We start from the raw sequence: 21,646 nt of genomic DNA on the forward strand, positions 1-21,646 counted from the left end.
TGTTGTATTTTTTTCTTATCTAAGTATTGGACGAGTGTATTACAGATGCTTGCGAATTACCTGTGTACTATAGAAGTGGTATGTGGCAATGTTGCTCTCGGGACGTGGTATGTTGGCAACGTTCTCTTTTTTTCGAAATCAACGGGACAATCCCGTTTAATCGAGACGAATGCTCGTTCCTTTCGTTCCTTCACTGGATATGATAGTTCCGAATTAAGCATCCGAGACGGCCTAATTTTGTTCGAATGAGGACTCTGTTCCCGCTATCACTTCCCGTCAATTAATAGTTGTTAGTTGACAGTTCTGTGGTCTGTCATTTCTTTTTCCGGTTTATGCGGACTTGTGCTACTTTTAGTGTTTCTTGACTACAATTGGCATTGTGTGGTGTAACAATGGGACGAACAAGAGCAAGTTATTCTCAAAAATCTAGAAAAGACTGGCTAAATGATCCAAATTTGAAAGACTGGGTATTGGAAGTTGAGGAAGATCGTATGGTAGCTTGGTGCAAATACTGCAAGTGCAATCTGAAAGCAAAGTTTTGTGATCTTATAGCACATAGCAAAACTAAAAAACATGTAAGTGCAGCTGAACCTTTTAGTTCAAATAGACAAAAGAAAATAGAATTCTCGGTGACAAACGTTTCTTTTGACACTGCTCGAGTCGAGGCAGGGTTGGCTTTATTTACCGCATGTCATTGTTCTATTAGAAGCATTGACCATCTTAGTGAATTGTGCAAACGCTATTTCCAAGTGAAAGAGTACCCTCTCTGTACACTTACATCGTAGTAAGTGTAGTGCTATGATCAAGATTGTTTTATCTCCATACTTCAGGGAGAGCCTTCGGAAAGACATTGGTGACAGTGACTATAGCATTCTTCTTGATGAATCAACAGATATTGGTGTAGTCAAACAGCTAGGTTTATGTATCATTTACTATTCTGATGCACATTCTACTGTCGTGTCTACTTACTTAGGAATGTACGAGTTACAATCGGCTGATGCTAATTCAATTGTGAAGATGCTAAAAGTAGTTTTGACAGATTTCGGGCTTGATTTGAAAAAAAACTACGCGGTTTAGGGACTGATAACGCTAATGTCATGGCGGGAGTTAATAATGGTGTGTACCAAATTTTAAAAAAGAAATCATCTCGTGTCAGTTCGTTGTGTTTGTCATTCTGTGCAAATGGGAAGAGAAATGGTTGACGCTATTCTTACTACTCGTGCAGGGTTGAGACGACTCGGGAAGTGCTGCCATGATTTCGATTTACCTATTTCCATATTACAAAACATTCATACTATGACAAGAGCAACGTACTCCAATGTAGAAGTTGAAGACGACGAATCGGAGGATAAATTAGCTCCATTAATGAATTAAGTACTTCTGTGCTTTAATATTTTTAGTGCATAGATTGGAATTAATTAAAATATGCAGCTTTTTCAGGTTAGCGGGATTTTTAGCTATATTTGTACATCGCGATATTTTTTGGTGGAGTTCTGGCGGTTTTGGTTTTCAATTTAGCGGGATTTTGTGCAAACTCGTTGGCAACACTGCCCATAATAGCTTCGGTCCTAGCTTTTGTTTTGTTTGTTTCAGTAGGTTGGCAGGCCAACGAACACGGTTGCTATTTATTGAATAGCGACAAGAGCGACAAAAGCAAATCAGTATTAATTTTAGTACCTGTAGAAACAAAAGAGGAAATATAAAAAGTGTTCAACGATTTTATGCATCAGGCCTTGATAATTAAAGTTGTACTGTAAAATCTAAGAAAAAAGTGCCGCAATGGCCCTTGTTCGTGCTTTGTGTGTAGGAACGAGAACTGTAAAAGGTAAGTTTAAATCACATTAGTAAAGTTACGAAGAAGAAAGTTATATTGTATTACATAACATATTCAGGGGAAGTGGTCATTCTTCAGTATGAGAGATCCTTTGCATGAGAAAATGGGGAATTTTATTATTAATTTACGGATAATATGTAGTCCAGTATAGTTTAAATAACCAACACGAATTAAAAGTGTTACTATAGTTACCACATATTTTTAAAAGACGTGCGTTACAGAAAGGGCCAGCTGTATATAGTGTTAAATTCTAACTTTTTGCCTACTAATTAAAAACCATGGACGTTATGAAATGAAGTTATTGAGTTTTACGTCCCACGTATATGCCGGCTAGGCTAAAGGAAACGACGATGAGAAATGAATGAAATGGTGGAATGGAGAAAGTGGGAGGAAACAGGAAACCCCCGCACACTGTGTTTGTCCACCACAAAGTTCACTTGGCGGGGCTGGGATCGAACCCGGGACCCCTAGCACCAGAGGTGAATGCTCTACCACTGAGCCACCGCGGCTCCGTAGACGTAGACTAGATCAGTTAAGATTCCGTTTGTTCCTGGTCTGCTCCCCTTAGTTTTGGCACACCACTTGAAATAATTGTTGAAAAATTATAATTCTTTCACGAACTTCCTTCATCCAATAGATTTCATGCTGGGACGGTTTAACATTACCCTCTTCAGTTTTACTATACACACCCACAGAGAAATTCATAAAAACATGTTTCTTTCTCTCTGGTTCCACTTTCTGTACCTTTAGCAATCATTTTTGAGGTTTGCTCTTGCATTCTCTGGTGCAGATTCACTTTAACAGGTCCTCTGCGAAACACCAGCCAACCTGTGCTAAGTGGTCACTAAAAGCACTAATGCCATAGCAAACAACGTGTAGTTTTACTATACAGATCCATAGTACAAGTAGTAGTAGTAGGAACGGGTTAGAAGCCCCGCAAGGGTTGGTTAGGTTCTGTTCTCGACATAAAATTGGGAAATTATAGACTTGCCAAAGAAGTAGTAGTAGTAAAGAAAAATATGAAATGAAAGTTTTTGTTTCACGCCCCACGTTTATGCCAGTTAGGCTAAAGGAGATGGTGATTATAAGAAATGAGTGAAATGGTGGAATTAAGAAAGTGGGAGGAAACGGGACAACCCCGAGAAAACTCACGCATACGGTGTTTATCCACCACAAAGTTTATTTGGTGGCAGCAAGGTTTGAACCGGGACCTCATGCACCAAAGGTGAACGCTCTACCACTGAGCCACCGCTCGCCCGATTGCTCCTCCATATATAGTGCCGCTTAATGATAAAAAAAAAAAAAAAAAAAAAAAAACTAACAAGTATTTTCTTAACTTCAGCTTCTCCTCGCATCTGACTTTCACTCACTCTTCTTCACAAATCATAATAAATTTTCCAATTCATTTCGTAAATTTTCTAAAATTTGTCCGGCGATACACCAGTTAATCCGAAAAAATAAACCAACCTATACTAGATAGCACTAAAAAGCACGAATGGTTTCTAATCAAGTAAGGGCACAAGGCTGTTAGCTCTACATGGTACGAAGTGCACAGGCGCGTCCGCGACGGTGGGTATATGCGTCAACGAAGTTCGTGAATACAAGTTGATTTGGGCAATAATACAAGTTTCAATGGAACTTGTCATGGTTTCACACTAGTAACGCTCCACTTTTAAACAAAATATAGCTTCTGTACATTGTAGAGAAATACACCGCGGTGGCATGTATCTAAATGGGAACGAAGCAAAAAAATCTAAAGTATGCAAACGGAGGATAAGTATGTATGTTAACGTTACATGCAGGGTGTTGGGTGAACATACATATCACTATCAGGAAAATAAGCAGAACGAATTGTTCGTTTTATGTGTTTTACTTCGAATTACAGCATTAGGTATGCGTGTAAACGAAGATAGTGAAAAAACTGTGCATAATTCCTTTGTACATTTCAAAAATGTATGGTTCATGTAAGAAAAAGGTGCTTATTTCACATCTGTATAGGAACAGTTCTCCGACACTTCTGTCCTTGTGCATTGTGAATTAACACAACTACCTTGACTTCAATTCGTAATGGCTGTCTTATATTAGTGCGTGCATAAAACCTTGCACTTTTGTTGTAGGGACATGCAAACGTAAAACGGAGCTCCCTCGTTGCTGTGCGGATGGCATGTGCTTTTTTGGCGCGGCAGACGGGGGTAAGTTTTCCAGCAGGAACTCATGTGGTTTGGGTTTCACGTTAAGCTGTAGGTCCACATCTCCTAGTGCTTCAATTCTGAAAGGGGCGCTAAACTCGAATCAAACACACAAAGAACGAAGCTGAAGTTACTCTAAGAGAGAAAAATGCAAGACTGCACCAAGATTCAAATTCAGGTCTCGAGCTTAAATGTGTGTCGTTCTGTTAACAGATACGACCACATCCGTTCCCTTATCACTACAGGCCGCTTTGTGGCTCAGTGGTAGAGCATTCACCTCTGGTGCCTGGGGCCCTGTGTTCGAATCCAGCTCGCGCCAAGTGAACTTTGTGCTGGACAAACATCCTGTGCCTGGGTTTTCTCGGGGTTCTCCCTTTTCCTCCCACTTTCTTCATCCCAACATTTCATTCATTTGTCATCATCATTTTTAAACGTTCCTTTCTAGCAACGAGATTATACAAGATGTGGACCTACAACTTAACGCAGAACAGAAAAACCACATGATCTACTGACAATTGAATGGTAAAGACCTCTTGCGTCGAAGACGTGTACGCTATTCAAGTAGCTAAGAGGCTCAGTCCTTCTTACACAGCAGGGTTAGCAAAAACTATGGTTTTTATTGATTTTTTTTGGGGGGTGGGGGGTTAAATCAGGTTTTTTTGGTTTAAATAATTTGCTCTATGTATTTATATCACATATGGACAGAAATAAGTTTGTTTCGCCTTGGTGTTATTATGCAACGACCGGGTTATGCTGAAAGGGGTCAAGTAAGCTTAAAGCGGAATCCAAACTGCTTCTCGGCTTGCATTCGAGAGAAATTGTCCTACATTTGGACTCGAAACCGGGACTAATTGGTCACAAATGTAATACGTCTGCCGACTCACTCACGAAGGACTCCTGATAAAAATACGTTGTACTGATCTTTATATACTTGTTAATATAATTGTCACGAATCATTTCAGAAGGACAAAAAGATAAAGAGTTGCAGAAGTGAAGCCATTGTACAGAATTACACATGGTCATTTACAAAATACTAGACAAAAAGTAATTTAGTCCAAGTTAGTTCACCATGACTTATGTTAGTCCAAGTTAAAGAAATACTACGACTTAATTTGCATATCATTAAGAGAAGTGAACATAGATACGAATTATTTGAGTCCATTTTGCTCTGATCCATTTATACATAAATAGATACTTCTGATTTCAATAAATGCCTCTCGTGGGGTTTGTATGAGCCCCGCCCCCACCATACACACAAAAGTTCGGAATTTCGATATATTTTATCAATAGTAAACATTATTAGAAAGAAACAATATTTATAATTTTTTATTGCTATTGCATAACAATAATAACGAACTATAAAAAAATCACAAAATAAACATTCGTAAATTTATAATAAAAACAAAAGTTACTTTTGTATTATAATCTCTTTGAGTAAAAATGGGGAATTTAGGTCTGAATATAATACGAATATTGTACGGGAGTGAAACGTGATAACCCACAAATGGGTGCTCAACAAGGTTTTACGAACAGTTACACTTTTACGAACATTTTTTGTTTTTTGTTGTAAACCTTTTTTTTGAAAAAAAAAAAAAAAACAGCTGGTTTAAACCAGTCAACCCTCTGTTATACAGTAAGTAAATGGAAACAATTAAAACATGTCCCCAGAGGCCGAGGACGGTAGCCTCTCTCTCTTTAAGGCAAGATAGTGTGGTGCGGAAGGGTCTTATTCTGTCAGGGTTGACCTTTAACCCTCAGCTGCACCAGATTCAGTTCCTAGTCGTGATTCAGAGTTCACCTTAACTGTAAGTCCTGTTCTTCATAAGCTTGGTGTTGCGTAAGGAGGTAAACAAAAATACATTAGGCATTCAATTAGGATGCAAGAAAACGTAAAAATAACACACATTTGCTACAGAAGAAAAATAAAGGTTATTTTTCCTGATCGATTCAATTAATTAGTATTTACTTAATTAGTCATATGATAGTTACAATACACTATGTGACACTGGATATAAATACACCACACGCCTACATCGTTTTAGTAGAGCTAATAGAAAACGGGACATTTCTTCAGTTTCGCACAAAAACAGAGACAACAAGGGATCATGGTCAAGCTTAGACACACTATATTTTGCAAAATTTACAGGAAAAAGCAAATACTTTGTGTGCAAAGACATATTTGTAAGGAGCAAATTTCTGTAGGCGGCCGAGTTAAATAGTAAGTAATATAACTGTATTTTATACTTAGAAGTCTAGGGTTATTAGTGTAAAATCATTACAAATGGGTTACGACGACTGAAATGAATAAGTAGATATGAAAGTTGACTGTATTAGATAATGTTTTCCGCCGGCAGGGTATCTGTAGACAGTTTACAAAAGTTATATTTAATGTTTACACCTGTAGCATTACTAGTGTCAAACTATTACAAGTGATATAGGAACTCGTATAACTTGCGGAAGCCAACATACTTCTACCAGGGTTTGAAAAAACCCGTGTTTTTTTTAAAAGCCCAATCCACCTGGGCTTTTTTTTTTTTTTTTTGTAAATATTTCAATGCCTTTGGGGTAAAAGTGTTAAAATGTGATTGATATTTCAAGATTGTCATTGTCACAACTTGCAACAATTTTCTGTTCATTGCTGTTTTGAAAAATGACCGTCATTTTGAAATTTTACGTTTGATCGGCGCCAAAATATGTATATCTAATTTAGAATGTCTTGTGCTTCTACTCTGAAAATTTCAACTTAAAAAACCGAAAACTGCGGTGTAGATACCCGCTATTTTAATAAATAAATAAATAAATAAATAAAAGCCGCCATTTTGAAGTTTTACGTTGGGATGCCGCCAAAATCTGTACAGGAAATTTAGTGTGTCTCGTGCTTGTACCCTGAAAATTTAAACTTAAAAGACCGAAAGTGATAAACTATAGTATGTGTGGTACAGGCAGACAAACGAACAAATGTAGATCGAATCATCCCAGGAGCCTCAGTAACATTCGTCAAATATGAACACCAAATGTATTAATTTAAAACGAATCTATAACTCATGCTTTATAAAATAAAATAAATGTATAAAATAACTGTTCAAATAAAACTAAATATTTCCTAGCGTAAAATAAATTGTTTTATTGTTGAAGTTCACTTCTGATACTTTGTGCGTTCAATTACGGAAATTTCCCGAGCACTTATTGCAAGACCGTTCTCCCAGAAAATCAATTTAAAACAATTAACAAATATACAGGGTGTTTCAAAACAACACCAACAACAACGTTTGGGAAGTGATTCTTGACACCAAGGTAAGACGAAAAGTATAGATCAACCTAGGTGCACAAACGCTTCCTTTCGAAGTTATAAGCTGCTGAAAACATGAAAAAATGAATTTTAAAGGTCCATAGCTCCATAACGTTGGAACCTACCAAAGTCAGGTCAAGACTTAGAAACTAATATATGCGCTATCAAAAAATACATGTTTCTGAATCCTACGGTACTTACGCACCGCCGCCTGCGTACCCGTAGCAATTTTTATAGAGGTAGTTGGTGAATACTACAAATTGTATACCCGTAGCAAAACTCCCTCTATAAAAATTGTTGCGTGAGTACCGCAGGATTCTGAAACATGTATTTTTGGATAGTACACATCTTAGTGAAATCTTGACACGACTATAGTGGGTCCCATATTTTTGGAGCTATAGACCTTTGAAGTTCGTCTTTTTGGCAGCCTATAACTCCGAAAGGAAGCATTTGTGCACCCAGGTTGGTCTATAATTTTTGTCTTATCTTGGTGTCAGGAATCATCTCCCAAACGTTGTCGGTGTTGTTTTGAAACACCCTGTATAATTCATATTTCATAAAGTAAATGTTTCAATACGTCTTAAATGAAACTACATATCTTACAGCGTAAAATAGTTTTATTAGGGGTGCGGTGGCTCAGTGGTAGAGCGTTCACCTCCAGTACTTGGGATCCCTGGTTCGATCCCAGCTCACGCCGTGTGGACTTAGTGGTGGACAAACACCGTGCTCGTGGGTGTTTTCGCGATTCTCCCGTTTCCTTTCACATTCTTCATTTCATTCATTTCTCATAATCACCGTCTCCTTTAGCCTAACCGGCATAACGTGGGTCGTAAAACTGGAAGATTTCATTTTATTTTTTCAAATCGTTTTATTGAAGAAGTATTCGGTTCCGATGCTTTGAGAGTTCAATTGCGGGATTTCCCGAGCACTTCTTTCGCGACGGTTTTATTATTATTATTATTATTTCCGAAAATGCAAGCTTTCTCTACCGTACCTGTACATCGAAACTTCCACTAGTACGGAAGTTTGAATTCAGTACTTGAAATAGTAAGCGTTACGTACTCTTCGAAACTCCGAGCATTAAACTTCTTAAATTTAACAAGAATTTTTAAGCTATTGCTGCTGTTGATTCTACAGAATGCTTATTTGAAAAGTAGCAACAAGTAACTGAACTGAACTGAACTGTTGTTGAAAAAGCAAACTTTACTGAAGAATACTTGTGTTACCATCAAAGGTAATAAAAAAAGTATTACTGATAGTTTTATTAATACACTACATATTTACTAGTAGTACCAGCACGTACGGCCCTAAACCATCAGACGTATGAGGGATAACGTCCTTCGGCATCGCCGAGTGGGCAAGCACACTATTTACGGAAAGTATTTTCTAAAATATAAAATTGCATATTTTACTTCAAATAGGCTATAAACACAATCCATACGTTTAATTTGTTCTATAATTATCTCAATCTAATGTACGGTTTATATATGTATATATATATATATATCCATTCAGTGCATTCAGGACTTTATAAAGGTGTTACGTTGAATGTTGTATACCTTAACGTGAAAGCACCTAATTCGACCAAGAAAAGTCCAAAATCTGATAAAAATCACTTCCGATGTGATCACCTTAGTTGTACCAATAAGCGAAACTATACTAACGAAAAGCTCAAAAATTCAGGTGGATCCAACCCGAAAAAACCCGGTGGGTTTTTTTGGGCTAGGCCCACTTGGGCAAACCCTGACTTCTGCTACCTTTCTTTATGCGCGTACTCACCGTCACTGACATTCCTGTTGCCTTTGCACTTATCCTGACTTGGTTACATAGGATTCGTGCTATTTAGTAGCTACCTAGCACCGGTTGGTTTGTTATTTGGGTTAAATGCCGCAGAGTGGATCCAGTTACATAAAATTTAACCGGAACTATACTAACCCAACGCAACCACTTTACCCTAAGTTAACGTAAGTCTTAACATGCTAAACCTACTCTACGGCACAAAGGCTTTGTTATTTGCACTATAATTTTTATACCATATGTCCGGAATTTCTATTTATACGCAAATCGTGAAAGAACTAGCTTTTCAACAGTTACTTCTGGAAATAAATATAATGTAACACACCTGTATTTGAGGTTTACAAGTATAGGATTATTAACGTAAAATCATTACAAGTGCTTTACTAGGAATAAAATACCTGAGTGCATATGAAAGATGACTGTGATGAATAGTTTCTTACTACCTGCATATATTATGGGGCTCTGGAAAATTTAGGATGCCGGAAAATTGTAAGTAGTGAGGAATGTAATTTCTTACATCATGGAAAAACAAACACTTTTTATATTATTCAGCTTTTAGTTTGGGACACTGCTTACAAGATAACCATCATTTAATTGTGAGCAGTGATGATTTCAGAAGATTTGCCTCAGGGGCGGATTATTTCAATATATGGAGGTAAAAAGAAGTTAAAGAAAGCTGATAATAGATCCTGAGCACGATCGGATACATAGCTCTGGGGAAAACGGGTGGAAATTCAAGCCCGGACCACCCCCTGAAATCATCACTGTGAGTTGTTGCAAATATATATATAATATATGTATGTATGTATATGAAGTCTAATGATTATAAAATAAGGAAGATGAAACAAAAAATAAGAAAAATGTGAGAAAGCAAATCAAATGAAATGGTATGTTTATTCCACAGGGGTCCTTATCATGGGGTCCCGTGGTCTCAAAAAAATTTTAAATGACACAGTTTGTAATTTTATACACTATTGAAAAGACTATGAAAAACTAAGGTTTTTTGTGTCGGTCACCGTTTATGAAATGGCCACCACTGAATTCGGAGTTCTTGATTTAGCCACGCAGGAACCCACAACTACCTTTCATAAACGATGCCCCATACAAACACTTTTCCGTACAAAAGTTCATTGATTTCCCATGATCTCTTCAATGATATGAAGTATTATATATCTTGCTATTTAAAATTTTAAGGTGATCTTTCCCCTCTGGAATCCCATGATAAGGAGCTTTGTGGAACAAGCAGAGTACTTCATTCGATGCACCCTCTGACATTTTCCTATTTATGTTTCATCATTTTATCTCCTCTGTTTGTGATTTGTAAGCACTAGACGTTTCATCTGAAACACTTGGTATATATATATATATATATATATATATATATATATATATATATATATATATATATATATATATAAAATCTATATGTGGTTAGCGCACACCTTTGGTGCACGTGATCATGAGTTCGATCCCTGTTGTAAGTTCATTGATATTTGAACGCATTGTGGTTGGATTCCACGTTAAACTGTAGTTTCACTTTTGAATAGCGTCGGTATTCAAAAGGGACACTGCAGTTCAAAAAACAACAGCCACTGGAATTAAAGAAAACGGAAAATCTTGGAGTAATCTTTATCTACTACTGAATAGAAAATTGTTATAAATTGGATAGTAGCAAGGCGGACTAGACCAAGGATTTTTATGAAATTGAGTTAACGAAATTGTGTGAATTTACATTTGGCAAAGTATATCACCTGTGCTGGTAAGTAAGGCAGATGAAAATTCGCACAGTTATCAATTTCATAAACATAACCTACTTTCGTAAAATATATATATATATACGTGGGCTAGTCTGCCATACTACTATCTAATTATACAACAATGTTGTCTTCGACACATTTTGAACAGGTTTATCCAAAGAAACTTAAGAGAATCCGAAGAAAAGCACATTGGCCCGTTTTTTCGTTCTTTTTTCTAATTTTCAAACCTTAAACGTGACATATACAAATGATTGCCATTCATATTGATGCACTGATCCCAGCATGTAAGAAGGGAGTGAATGACTCCGTTATAGAAATTCCTGGATTGCTGTTGGATACATTGTTCCACGGTGTTCTGCACTTCCTTGTCACAAGTGAACCGTTGACTTGGAGTGACTTTTTTTTTTTAAGGGGCCGAAGTTATGAGGGTTACATGGGGAAATATTGAGGGTGTACGGAGGATGTTTGAGGACTTCCTATCAAGTTCCTTTTACGCTGATCTGGAGGAATCCGTAATGCACCTGTGTGCGCTAAACAACTTTCCCGAACTGAGGAAATATCAGGCGACGCCGCTCGCTACCAGTACAAACTGGAAATCACGCTGGGCAATCCTTGACTAAGACAACGAGTAATCGTATACGTTAGGAAGAGTGTGTCATATAGTCACTATGAAATGTTTTTAGACAGAAATGTCATTTACATATCAAAATCTATTCTATTGCGTTACTTCATTCAAACTACTTTTTTTTTTTTTTTAAAAAAAAAAACGTAATTTCTACTTAACCTAATCAGTTTACCAACTGTTGCACTGAAGATGTTAATAATCAAGGGCTAATTAATTTTGAAAATATTTTTCAAAGTATTTATTTCTTGCTCCGTCAATAGTTTTCAGTTCATCAGTTGAATCTTTTCTTTATTTCAGTATGTCCACTACAATTCACGTTGAAGACCAAAATTTTCAGACATGAAGCAATATGTACCAGTTTTCCTTCCCAACGAGTTCTCCCAGTGGCAGCGTCGATACTCACCGCAAAGCCTTTCTCTGTTAGTCCACGCTCGTCGGCTGTTGCATCTACAAGTCATGCTGGTCATGATCACTCCAAGATGTGGGCCTTAGAAAAAATTGTGGCTGCGTCCATGTACGCTGTGATCCCAGCTGCCTTTTTGATCCAGACACCAGCTCTAGAATATTTATTGGATATCATATTAACAATCCATGCTCATTGGTAAGTTAGTTGGTTCAAGTTCACTGATCTATAAAGGTAAACAGGAAAGTTCTGTCACTTTTTCACCCACCACTTTCGAACGTCGGTGTTTCACCTAAGACGTACCTGGAAGGTAAAAAAAAAAAAAAAAAAAAAAATCTCCATCACCATCGTCGACTTTCTGCCAACGGTCTGGAAGAGCATGGATTCCATCGCTGTAGAACGTGGTGGGCCGTGAAGCAAAGAAAGTATGAAGTGCATTTTGCACCTCTACTAGCGATTTGAACTGGCGTCCTCTAATATCATTGCCCAAGGAATGGAACAGGTAATAATCGGACGGTGCAATGTCCGGGAAGTATGGCGGATGCAATAATGTTTTCCATCCAAGGCATAGAATGGTGTTCCGAGTCATCCTAGCCACATGAGGCTTAGCGTTGTCCTGTAACAGGAGTACCCCTTTGCGTTTCAGAAGTGCTGGCTCCAGAGCTATGAGATTTTCTTGAACACGGCTCAACTGCTGACAATACACAGTTGCATTGATGCTCTGACTAGATGGTAGCAGTTCTCGATGCACGATGCCGCGAGCAGTCCATCAAACACACAGGAGGACCTTCTGGTGCAGTGCTGATCTCGGCTGTTTTGGAACCGGTTCATTGGATGCTAACGAATGATGATGGCGCTGTGGAGCTTCGTACAGAACCCACTTCTCATCACCTGTCAACACCCTGTCCAGAAATGGCTCCTTTCTCAGACGAGACAGCAAAGAAACACAGGTGTCTGCTTGCGTTGCCTTCTGGCCCGATGTCAGATCATATGGGACCCATCGACCCAACTTGTAGTGCTTCCCAAGTTGATGGAAGTGCTGCCGAGTGGTTTCTCCACTCACACTGAATTCTAGTCTTAGTTCCTCACTTGTGTGGCCACTGTTCACCTTAATTGCTACCTGAAGATCTTTATTTTGTACATCTGTTGGTCTTCCGGCACGTGGTGCGTCTTCGAGCGTTTCGTCAAACCACCGTTGCACTGTCCGTGTAGTTACGACACCCTCACCAAAGGCCTGGCTTATCTTCGCCCCGCTGCAGAGGCGTTTGACCCCAGTTTGAACTGGTACAGCATACACGCCCTTATGCCGCTCTGTGGAGGTCCCATATTCACTCTGTCCTTACGCAAGTTCACGGTATAACTGAACTGCCATAGCCGGGTAGTATGTTGGATATGCCCACACCAACAGCTGACCGTCGCCTTATCTCCATTCGCATTCAACTCACGTTGAGAGGGCTAATGGACGCAGACCTGAACAAACAGCTACAGAACTTTCTTGGTTACGTTTATAACAATAATAGTTCCTCTTAACATTTTTCCATAGTATGTGCTCATTCTCTACTGGTATGTACGTATGTCGCAACTCACCTTAAATAATTTCCTACAAATTCTTACTATATAATCTATCAATTACATAACCTTTCCTAGAAATACGTCTTGTAGAAGAATATATTTACACTGCTCGAAAATCTGGCTTTACCTCAATGAGTTGGGACATCATGTAACTTGTTATCCTAGCATACAAAAATAGGAGTATAACAAAAGTGTCAGCAGAACATGAGATTAAGTATCATCTAAGTAATTCATTGAGTACTAGGCATTTCGACAGCATAGATGAAAGGAGAAAAGGGAAGAAAGAGAGAGGGATAATCCGAAGATGATATGGTCTGCTTGTTAATCTGTCGTCTTTAATGATAAAACTAAATCGAACTAATATCTGAAATAGGTTTCCAGAAAAAGAAGAAAATTACAAAAGAGAGCATCGAATGTAAGTAGATAAAATAATAAAATGAAGGACAATATAAAGCAATGTAGAATTTTTTACTCGCCTATTTATTATTGCGTGACTGGGTCCTTTATCGCAGTTTTTGTCATTCTAGACTGCCTGATGATTGACTTGTGAACCAATCCTTCAGCAATTTCCGAGGTAATACCGGCAATATTGACTTCTATGCTGATATTCCGGCAATTCAGCCACTTGAACTTGTACTACAATCGTATAAGCATGCTGCAATTTTTTTTTTTGTATTAAACTTATAATTCTTAACTTTTTAAAAGCAATCAAATGTGTGAACTGGTTTAATGATTCATACGTGTCAGGCAAGTTCTAAAAAGCAAAAGGATAAGCATTGTTCTCGATTCTGATGTACACTCATGCGTATTACATCTTGTGCATATACTGTAGTTTACGTTTTTTTGCATTTATTACATTTTTTTTTCTCCTGCTTTTCGCTAAAGTTGGGTGGTTAGTAAGTGGAGATGATAGAAACCAATTTTGTGTGAAAAATGTTCCAAAGAATATTTCAAAAATAATAAACTTATAAAAAAAAACAAAATTAACCTTGATTGAGTGGATCCTGGCAATCGTGCTTTCGAGGGATTTTTGTAGAAGCGAAGGGAAATTTGAAATTTCCACTAAAGAAGATAGGTAAGAGATGGAAGAGACTAAAATTTTAATCTATTGGCTTCAGCCTAGTGTCTAGAATGTCTGCCGAACATATATTAGCTTCTGTAATCAACATTTCGTACGCAAATATATATATAATTTATATAATTTATATATATATATATATATAAACGAAACGACGCGCTAGGGCTAGAAAATCAGAATGTATGGTACAAAGCAGGAAGCTCGTCCAGTAGAATCCCCGTAGGTGAAAGAGTGCGAACTCGTATAGCATTTTGCCATCAGATCGAACCCCATTTCTTTTTTCTTTCTTTCTTTTTTTTTTTTTTTTTTTTTAACCTTACCTTTCATTTCATTTCTTAGTAGGATATTTGTAAGATATTCATATTAAGAACTGAAAGAATATAATAGGAAAGTAACTTGTGAAGTTCTTCGTTTAGTCTACGTATCTACTCAGAAGCACAGTATTGTGGGTAACAGCTTTTGTGTGCTTGCTTCTAACGTTACTTCATTGCAACTTCGAACTCAGATAACCATAGAAGGAGGAAGAGTGAATCACACGAAACTCAGTATACAGCATCTTTTGCAGTCGTACTATTAAAAGTTATTCAACCAATAAAACAGAAAAGGTTGTCGTTTTCAAACCAGTCGATAATCTTTTTTAAAATTTTCAACATGTTAAAAGTACTTTTTTTGGGGGGGGGGGGAATACTAAGCAAGGAGTGATCACAACCACAAGTTTGGCTAAGGAGAAGGAATTTTTTTTTAAAAACACATATTTCATAGGTTAAGTGCGTGAAACACGAGCACTTCGAAAGGTTAGGATAAGTATGAACCAGATGTATACTATTCTAAAGCAGATAATTGTGTGAAATACTGATATTAAAACGCTACCACAAAGTTCACTTTTTTTCTAGTGTGAGAACACATTGACAATACTTCATTATATTTCTTGGGTTATGAATTACAAACTTTTCGGTGCATATTCTTTTGTAAATGTATTTTTAAAGGTTACACCTGTTTGCAATATATCTAAGGAAATCGGAACTGAAAATCCCATGTACCTCTTTGCGGCCAAGGTCTACAGTGTGTGAGTGAGGATCCGATTCCCGGTGAGAGCTAATGTATTTTGATCCAGCGTTAAGATGTAGATATCACGTTCAAACTAAATGAAGAAATGCTAAATGAACCCAACCATATTAATCAGTCAAACTAAAAATATAATGTAACTAAGGTATCAAAGATACGTGCGACCGAAATGTTTAGCTTTCAAAGGTGAAAATAATAATAATAATAAATTCCAGACCAGGTTAGTAGTGTAAGGCTGAAGGGACACACTTCAGGCACCGTTCAACCAACCATTAGACTACCTACCAAAAGAAGTTCGTAGTTTACGATGCATACACTTACATGTAGACTATATATATATACCAGAAAACCACCGTTAAATATGTGGATAGGAGATCTATCATGTTGGAAGTAGATTACTCCATCTGAATAAAGGATACAAATAGATGACATCATCACTTCCTGGAGGATATGTAAATACTGCGCAGCTTTAAATCTCCTTTCTATACGATGAAGAAACCCAGTTCCCTGAGAGGCCATGAATCCACAAGCGAACACAGATATACCTTACCACAGATGGTAAACGTATCGTGAGGCATGTCTCGTTCCTTTCGGGTAGTACACAATTACGGGACTATCATGTACAGAACAAAATGTACATTCATCACTGAAGATAACATCTCTCCAGTCGGGACTCGCATTTTCTTGAGCAAGTGCAAGACGCCGTTGAATGTGGCGTTCCGACAGTTTAACTGCTGCCTTCCTGGCAAAGAGATTAGCAGTTCTCAGCCGTCTTCTTGCTGTAGGAGAGACGCAGGAAAACTTTCTGCTTGCCTCAGTTGTCTGGAAGTGAGGAATGGTCTCTTTACCGCAGTTTTCACAAAGCCTTTGATCTTCTTGAGGAGAGGTGACACCCTTTATTCCACTTCCAGACAGGCCCGCGGTTTCCCCTGTCTTTCGATACCATTGTATCCAAAACTGAGCGGTTCGTGGGGAAATGTTTCAGCGGCTTGCTTTGCGTTATTGCCTTCGGTTTCCCCTGTCTTTCGATACCATTGTATCCAAAACTGAGCGGTTCGTGGGGAAATACTTAATGTTTCAGCGGCTTGCTTTGCGTTATTGCCTTCTCAAATGATGGTTAGGAGAACGAGGTTTAAAGTGTGTCGCTTTAGCCTGACACTACTAACTAACTTGATATTGTAGTTTTCATTTTTTTCACCTTTAAAAGCTGGACATTCCAGTCGCACCAATCCAACATTAATAACTTATCTTCGATACCTTGGTAACGTTGCATTTTTAGTTTGACTGATTAGTTTGGTTGGGTTCATTTAGCAGTTTTTTTTCGCCGATACCTTCGGCATCGATACCTTCACGCTGGATCAAAATACATTTTATAAATAGACTGTATATGAGAGCGCTCCCCATGCTTTTCTTTTTGGTGATGCATAAATAGATTTTTATTGAAGTAATTTTTTTGACAACAGACTTATTTTTTTACTTTTTTATTATAATTTGTATTATTTTTACATTTTAGTACGCTTTGTGTTATTTATTTATTTTTTTTAAAGAAAACGTATTTTTAAAACTGTCTTATTTTATTTCATAGTAGGGAAGTTTTCATATGTACGTTCATTTCAAATAGCTTGCAGTATTCCTGTTTCTAAATCCCTACCTTTAAGTAGGATTGTATAAAATAAAAAAAGACAACTTCGGCATTGAAAAATTCTATCTGGCAATGTAAGAAGGGCTTTTAATTTAATGTTACTAGGTTTATTTGAAAAATACTTCACAATTATGTGGATCAACACTTTTTTTTTTATTTTGTTAAGAACCTACCTATTATCTACTAAGACCATTTTCTTATTTGATTATAATAATCCAAGAATAGAATTAATAAAAGCTTATGTTATTATTAGAACTATTAACTAGAAAGATTTTTTGTTACTGCTACTTACTAGTAAGTTGTATAGTCTGTGCGCTTTCTTTGTGTACATTTGGTATCCAGAGCCACTGCACCATAGGTGGCATAGATTGTCACCAAACTCAGTGTGGGGGTTATTTATAATCGATCACAGGGCATTTGATGAAGCTGGCAGATTTTTATGTTTCATTTTTTTTTTTTTTTTTTTAGGCATTTCTGCCGCCGCGTTTGTGTGGGTGTGCAGGTCGTAGACATTCTTTTTCTTTATTTCTGAAAATTAAGGAATATGTTCTAACACTAAAGAAATGAAAAGGATATTTTTAATCTTACAGACTTGAAATTTTAACAAGATAAAAGAGGATTACGCTCATATCCTTGTTAGATCGAAAAGAGTTGTGGAAATTGTTAGCTTTTTATTTATATATTTATTTTTAAAACTTTTCATTTGCTTCGGAAAGTTTCGGACATAAGACAACGTAGAAGAACACATTGACGGATAGGTTATGTCGGTTGAAGGGTTGGTTTTTGGCATCATTTCGGTGATGTTTTGTGTTTACAAGGGAGCCTTTGAGCTTCTGAAACAGTACATAAGGAAAACGTCTTTATCATAACACATTATACTTAGGTATTAATGTATTTCATATTATTGTGTGTTTTGCAGGGGATGGGAGGCCGTTGCAATAGACTACGTGCGACCAATAATATTTGGCCCTGTAATTCCCAAAATCGCTCTAGGTACTGTATATGTTCTCTCCATATTGACTCTTGCTGGCTTGTTTTATTTCACCTATTCAGACGTTGGTATTGTACAAGCTGTTAAAATGTTGTGGAAATTGTAAAGACAAAATTAAAGTATTAAAAACGATCTGAAAAGAAAAATGAAACTGTAAGTAGAATGTTGATATATATATAAAGTCGAATAGTCAAAATTTGCATTGTGAAATATGTTGTAAATTGAGTTGTCTTAATAAATATTATTGAATAAGTTTGATTTCTATTCAAATCCTTAATGCAAAAGGAAAGCGTGTGTATATATAGGAGGATGCAATGTAATATACCTCTGACGATGTTATATTAAAATGGCCTATATACAGGAGTTTGAAAAATTTTCCTTGCAGGTACTAACCAGAAAAAAAAAAAAGCCAGACCACTGTGCAGTCACAGTGTCTTTACTTGCCAAATGTATAAAAGTACACGCCACTGGCGAGTGGATTTTTCAAGCCCTACCTATATACATTACTTGAATTTATGAATATATTTTAGCTACTAAATTAGAAGAAAGCTCTTTCGTGTCTTGCAGCATTCCTTCAAATATTCTAGTGCTGTATAAGTCGAGAGGCATTTTTATGCTATGTTTTAAAGTTGCCTCTGATAACCAACTTGAAAATGCAGCGGAAACAGCGAAAGTTTTAAACGTTGATTTCGAATTAGCATCTGAAAGGCACTACAAAGCATTCTATGGCTGCAAATCTGACAAAGTTGTTCTAACATAATGTAATATATTGTAAACTGACAGTTATCATTAATAGTTTTAGTGCCCTAAGTGTGCTGTTGTTGATGTGATGTGGAGTTTAACGCCCCTGTCAACATCGAGGCTAGATGAAACATGGATCTACAGCTTAGCGTGGGATCTGAACCAAACGAGGTTCCATCGGGAATCGAACCAAAGTCTCCCGCGCCAAAAGCATGTACACTAACCGTATAGCCACGAGAGAATTTTAACTAAACTTTTTCTGCGCACGGAATATAGAAGTCTCCCTAAGAGCTAGAGAAATGAATGACTAACTCATAGTAAACTCTAGTTTAGGTAACTCATTCATAAGACTTATCATTTACTGGGATCTAGAATGACAGGTTCCTTTGAATTTTCAATGGCCATTTAAATTATATTTAGTGCATATAATCAGAAGTCTTGGATTAAGGATACATAATATTTCAATATTATATTAAAACTCTTAAAAGTTTGCTACTAGTTCGGTACATCTGCTTTTAAGACTGGATAGAATTGCCCGTTGTTTTACGCAGACGTTCACTTACCATCCTATAAACAATTACATTCAGTCGTTCATATCAACTGGTAAACTTTAACAGGCTGAAACTGGCAATATTGATTGGTACAAATATTGACTCTGGTATTTTACTTGATAATCTTGTCCAGTTTAATGAGTATGGATATGGTCAGAAATGTTTGAATTCTGTAAGAAACTGTCTAAAAAATTTAAGCTTTCCTTTTTTCCTTGTAAACTGACTTTTCTATGATTGTGTATTTTTTGAGTTTCTCTCCAAAACAAGTTATAAATTATTATATTGATCTTTTTTCAGCAAAGGACACGCGGACAGACAAGAAATGATGATTTAATTAGTTTGCTTTTAAGTTATCTTAATTTCAAATTTTAGTTGTAGAGTTCTCCTCTTCTCACATTTTGAAGACGATAACTTCAAAAGACCCTGGCATAAACATATACCTAGGTATGATCTCTAACGGAAATTAATTCTCAAGTAGACATCTCGGAGGAAACGTAATAATCTATTTGCACCTTTTGCCATGACTTCCTTGAATGATTTGCAAATTTCTTGTTTGTAACTGTCTATCTGTAGAATAGTTGATGACAGCCACATGTTTACACCATCTGATACCATTAGTGTTGTCATATTACGCCATAACAGGGGGAAACAGGTGTTCTTTACATGTCATTATTACGGCCGTGCGATGTCTACACTTGGTGTCAGTGTGTCGTTCTTGTTTCAGAACAATGCATTCCTACCCAGTCTACTCATTAACATTCCCATTTGACTTCCTCCCCCTCCCCAAGAAAAAAACCACAGCTGCCTTTAATTTTTGATTTTTCACGTTTTATGCAAAAAAAAAAAAAAAAAAAAAAACTTTCTGGTATTCGTGAGGATCAACGTCGAACCCTCACTCCACGCTTTACATATCAACAATATCGACAAAGAGAGAGCTCGGTAGAAGCTTCACTTCATTCGCCTAATGGTTCAAAAGTTCTGATACTCCAAAGTACCGGTTGCGTGACTTTACGGACACCCTGTAGTACAGAAGGTTGATGAAGTTCTATCCGGCTGATTTCAAAACTGTATTTTCGCTGTCAAAAGTAGTGCCATCACTACCGGTTGTGTTCTAGCGAATCGTCTACATTACGGACTATCGCATATCGTAATTTACATTGCAACACACATTTATGTTGGAGCACAGGCATAGGAATTCCATCTCGTTCCTCCCTGATTTTGCAGGCTACTGAGGGCGATGTTTAGACGCAGTTTTAACAGTCCAAATGCATAGAAATCCATTGGAATAATGTTAGGGCTTTTGACTGAATATCATAAAAGGAAAGAACACAGATTTCCGTTTCCAGTTTAATGTCATGATAAAACTGGAGGATATACGTGGACGCTTTGTTCACGTGCATCTGCATCTGGTTCTTGTCCGTTCCATATAAATTAGGAATGTTTTTCTCTATAGCTTGGAATCGTGTTGGATTCTTGGATACAGGCAGCATTCATCATCGCGTTTTGTCCACCTTATGTAACTCCAACTTCCATATCCAGAACAATCACGATTGCTTGCGGGAAAACTTTTCTACATTGGCGGCACAAGGTGTTGGTACCTTATGTAATTTCCCAAATATTTGATTATTATTTTACTATAACCTACTAACGTATCATTTTTGTTGTGTTACAGTAGTTATGGATTTTCACTGGTTGGTGAATTTTATTTAATTGAAAATCTAGGATATGAATGTAGGTTATTGTGTATTCCTTCTTTAAGAAAATACATTAATATTACCATTACGCATAAGTTAAATGTGGGGTTCATGTAATATGACAACAGTCTTCCATTTTGACCACACCGCTGCAGCAATGTAGTGCGGGAGAAGGACGTAAACCCGACCCTTATGTGCGAACCTCACGCACGACAGCGACCAGCAAAGTGTCATTGAAATCCAATCCGAGTTACAAGATCCCGTTATATAGGATAGATAGATGTAAGTCAACCTTGTGAACACATTAACTTCCGTAACTGGGATTGGATTTCAATGATAGTTTGCTGATACATTAAGTGCCTTAATATCGAGGTCCAGTTTGACGATGGGTGTCTTGGGTGCAAGGGGGGAGCAAATC

General features: G+C 37.2%; 1 protein-coding gene across 1 annotated transcript; it reads left to right on the plus strand.

The window, feature by feature from the left end:
* Nucleotides 1-1,572: 1,572 nt before the first annotated feature.
* Nucleotides 1,573-18,494, plus strand: SdhD (succinate dehydrogenase, subunit D). The gene is made up of 3 exons (XM_081730668.1): nt 1,573-1,825; nt 11,789-12,092; nt 18,171-18,494. Exons 1-3 carry the CDS (start codon nt 1,780-1,782, stop codon nt 18,346-18,348), a joined length of 528 nt encoding a protein of 175 aa, XP_081586794.1. The 5' UTR covers nt 1,573-1,779; the 3' UTR covers nt 18,349-18,494.
* The last annotated feature ends 3,152 nt before the right edge of the window (nt 18,495-21,646 follow it).

This window comes from Thermobia domestica, chromosome 11 (assembly GCF_964235325.1).
Source record: "Thermobia domestica chromosome 11, izTheDome1.hap1.1, whole genome shotgun sequence".
NCBI classification, from domain to species: domain Eukaryota; kingdom Metazoa; phylum Arthropoda; class Insecta; order Zygentoma; family Lepismatidae; genus Thermobia; species Thermobia domestica.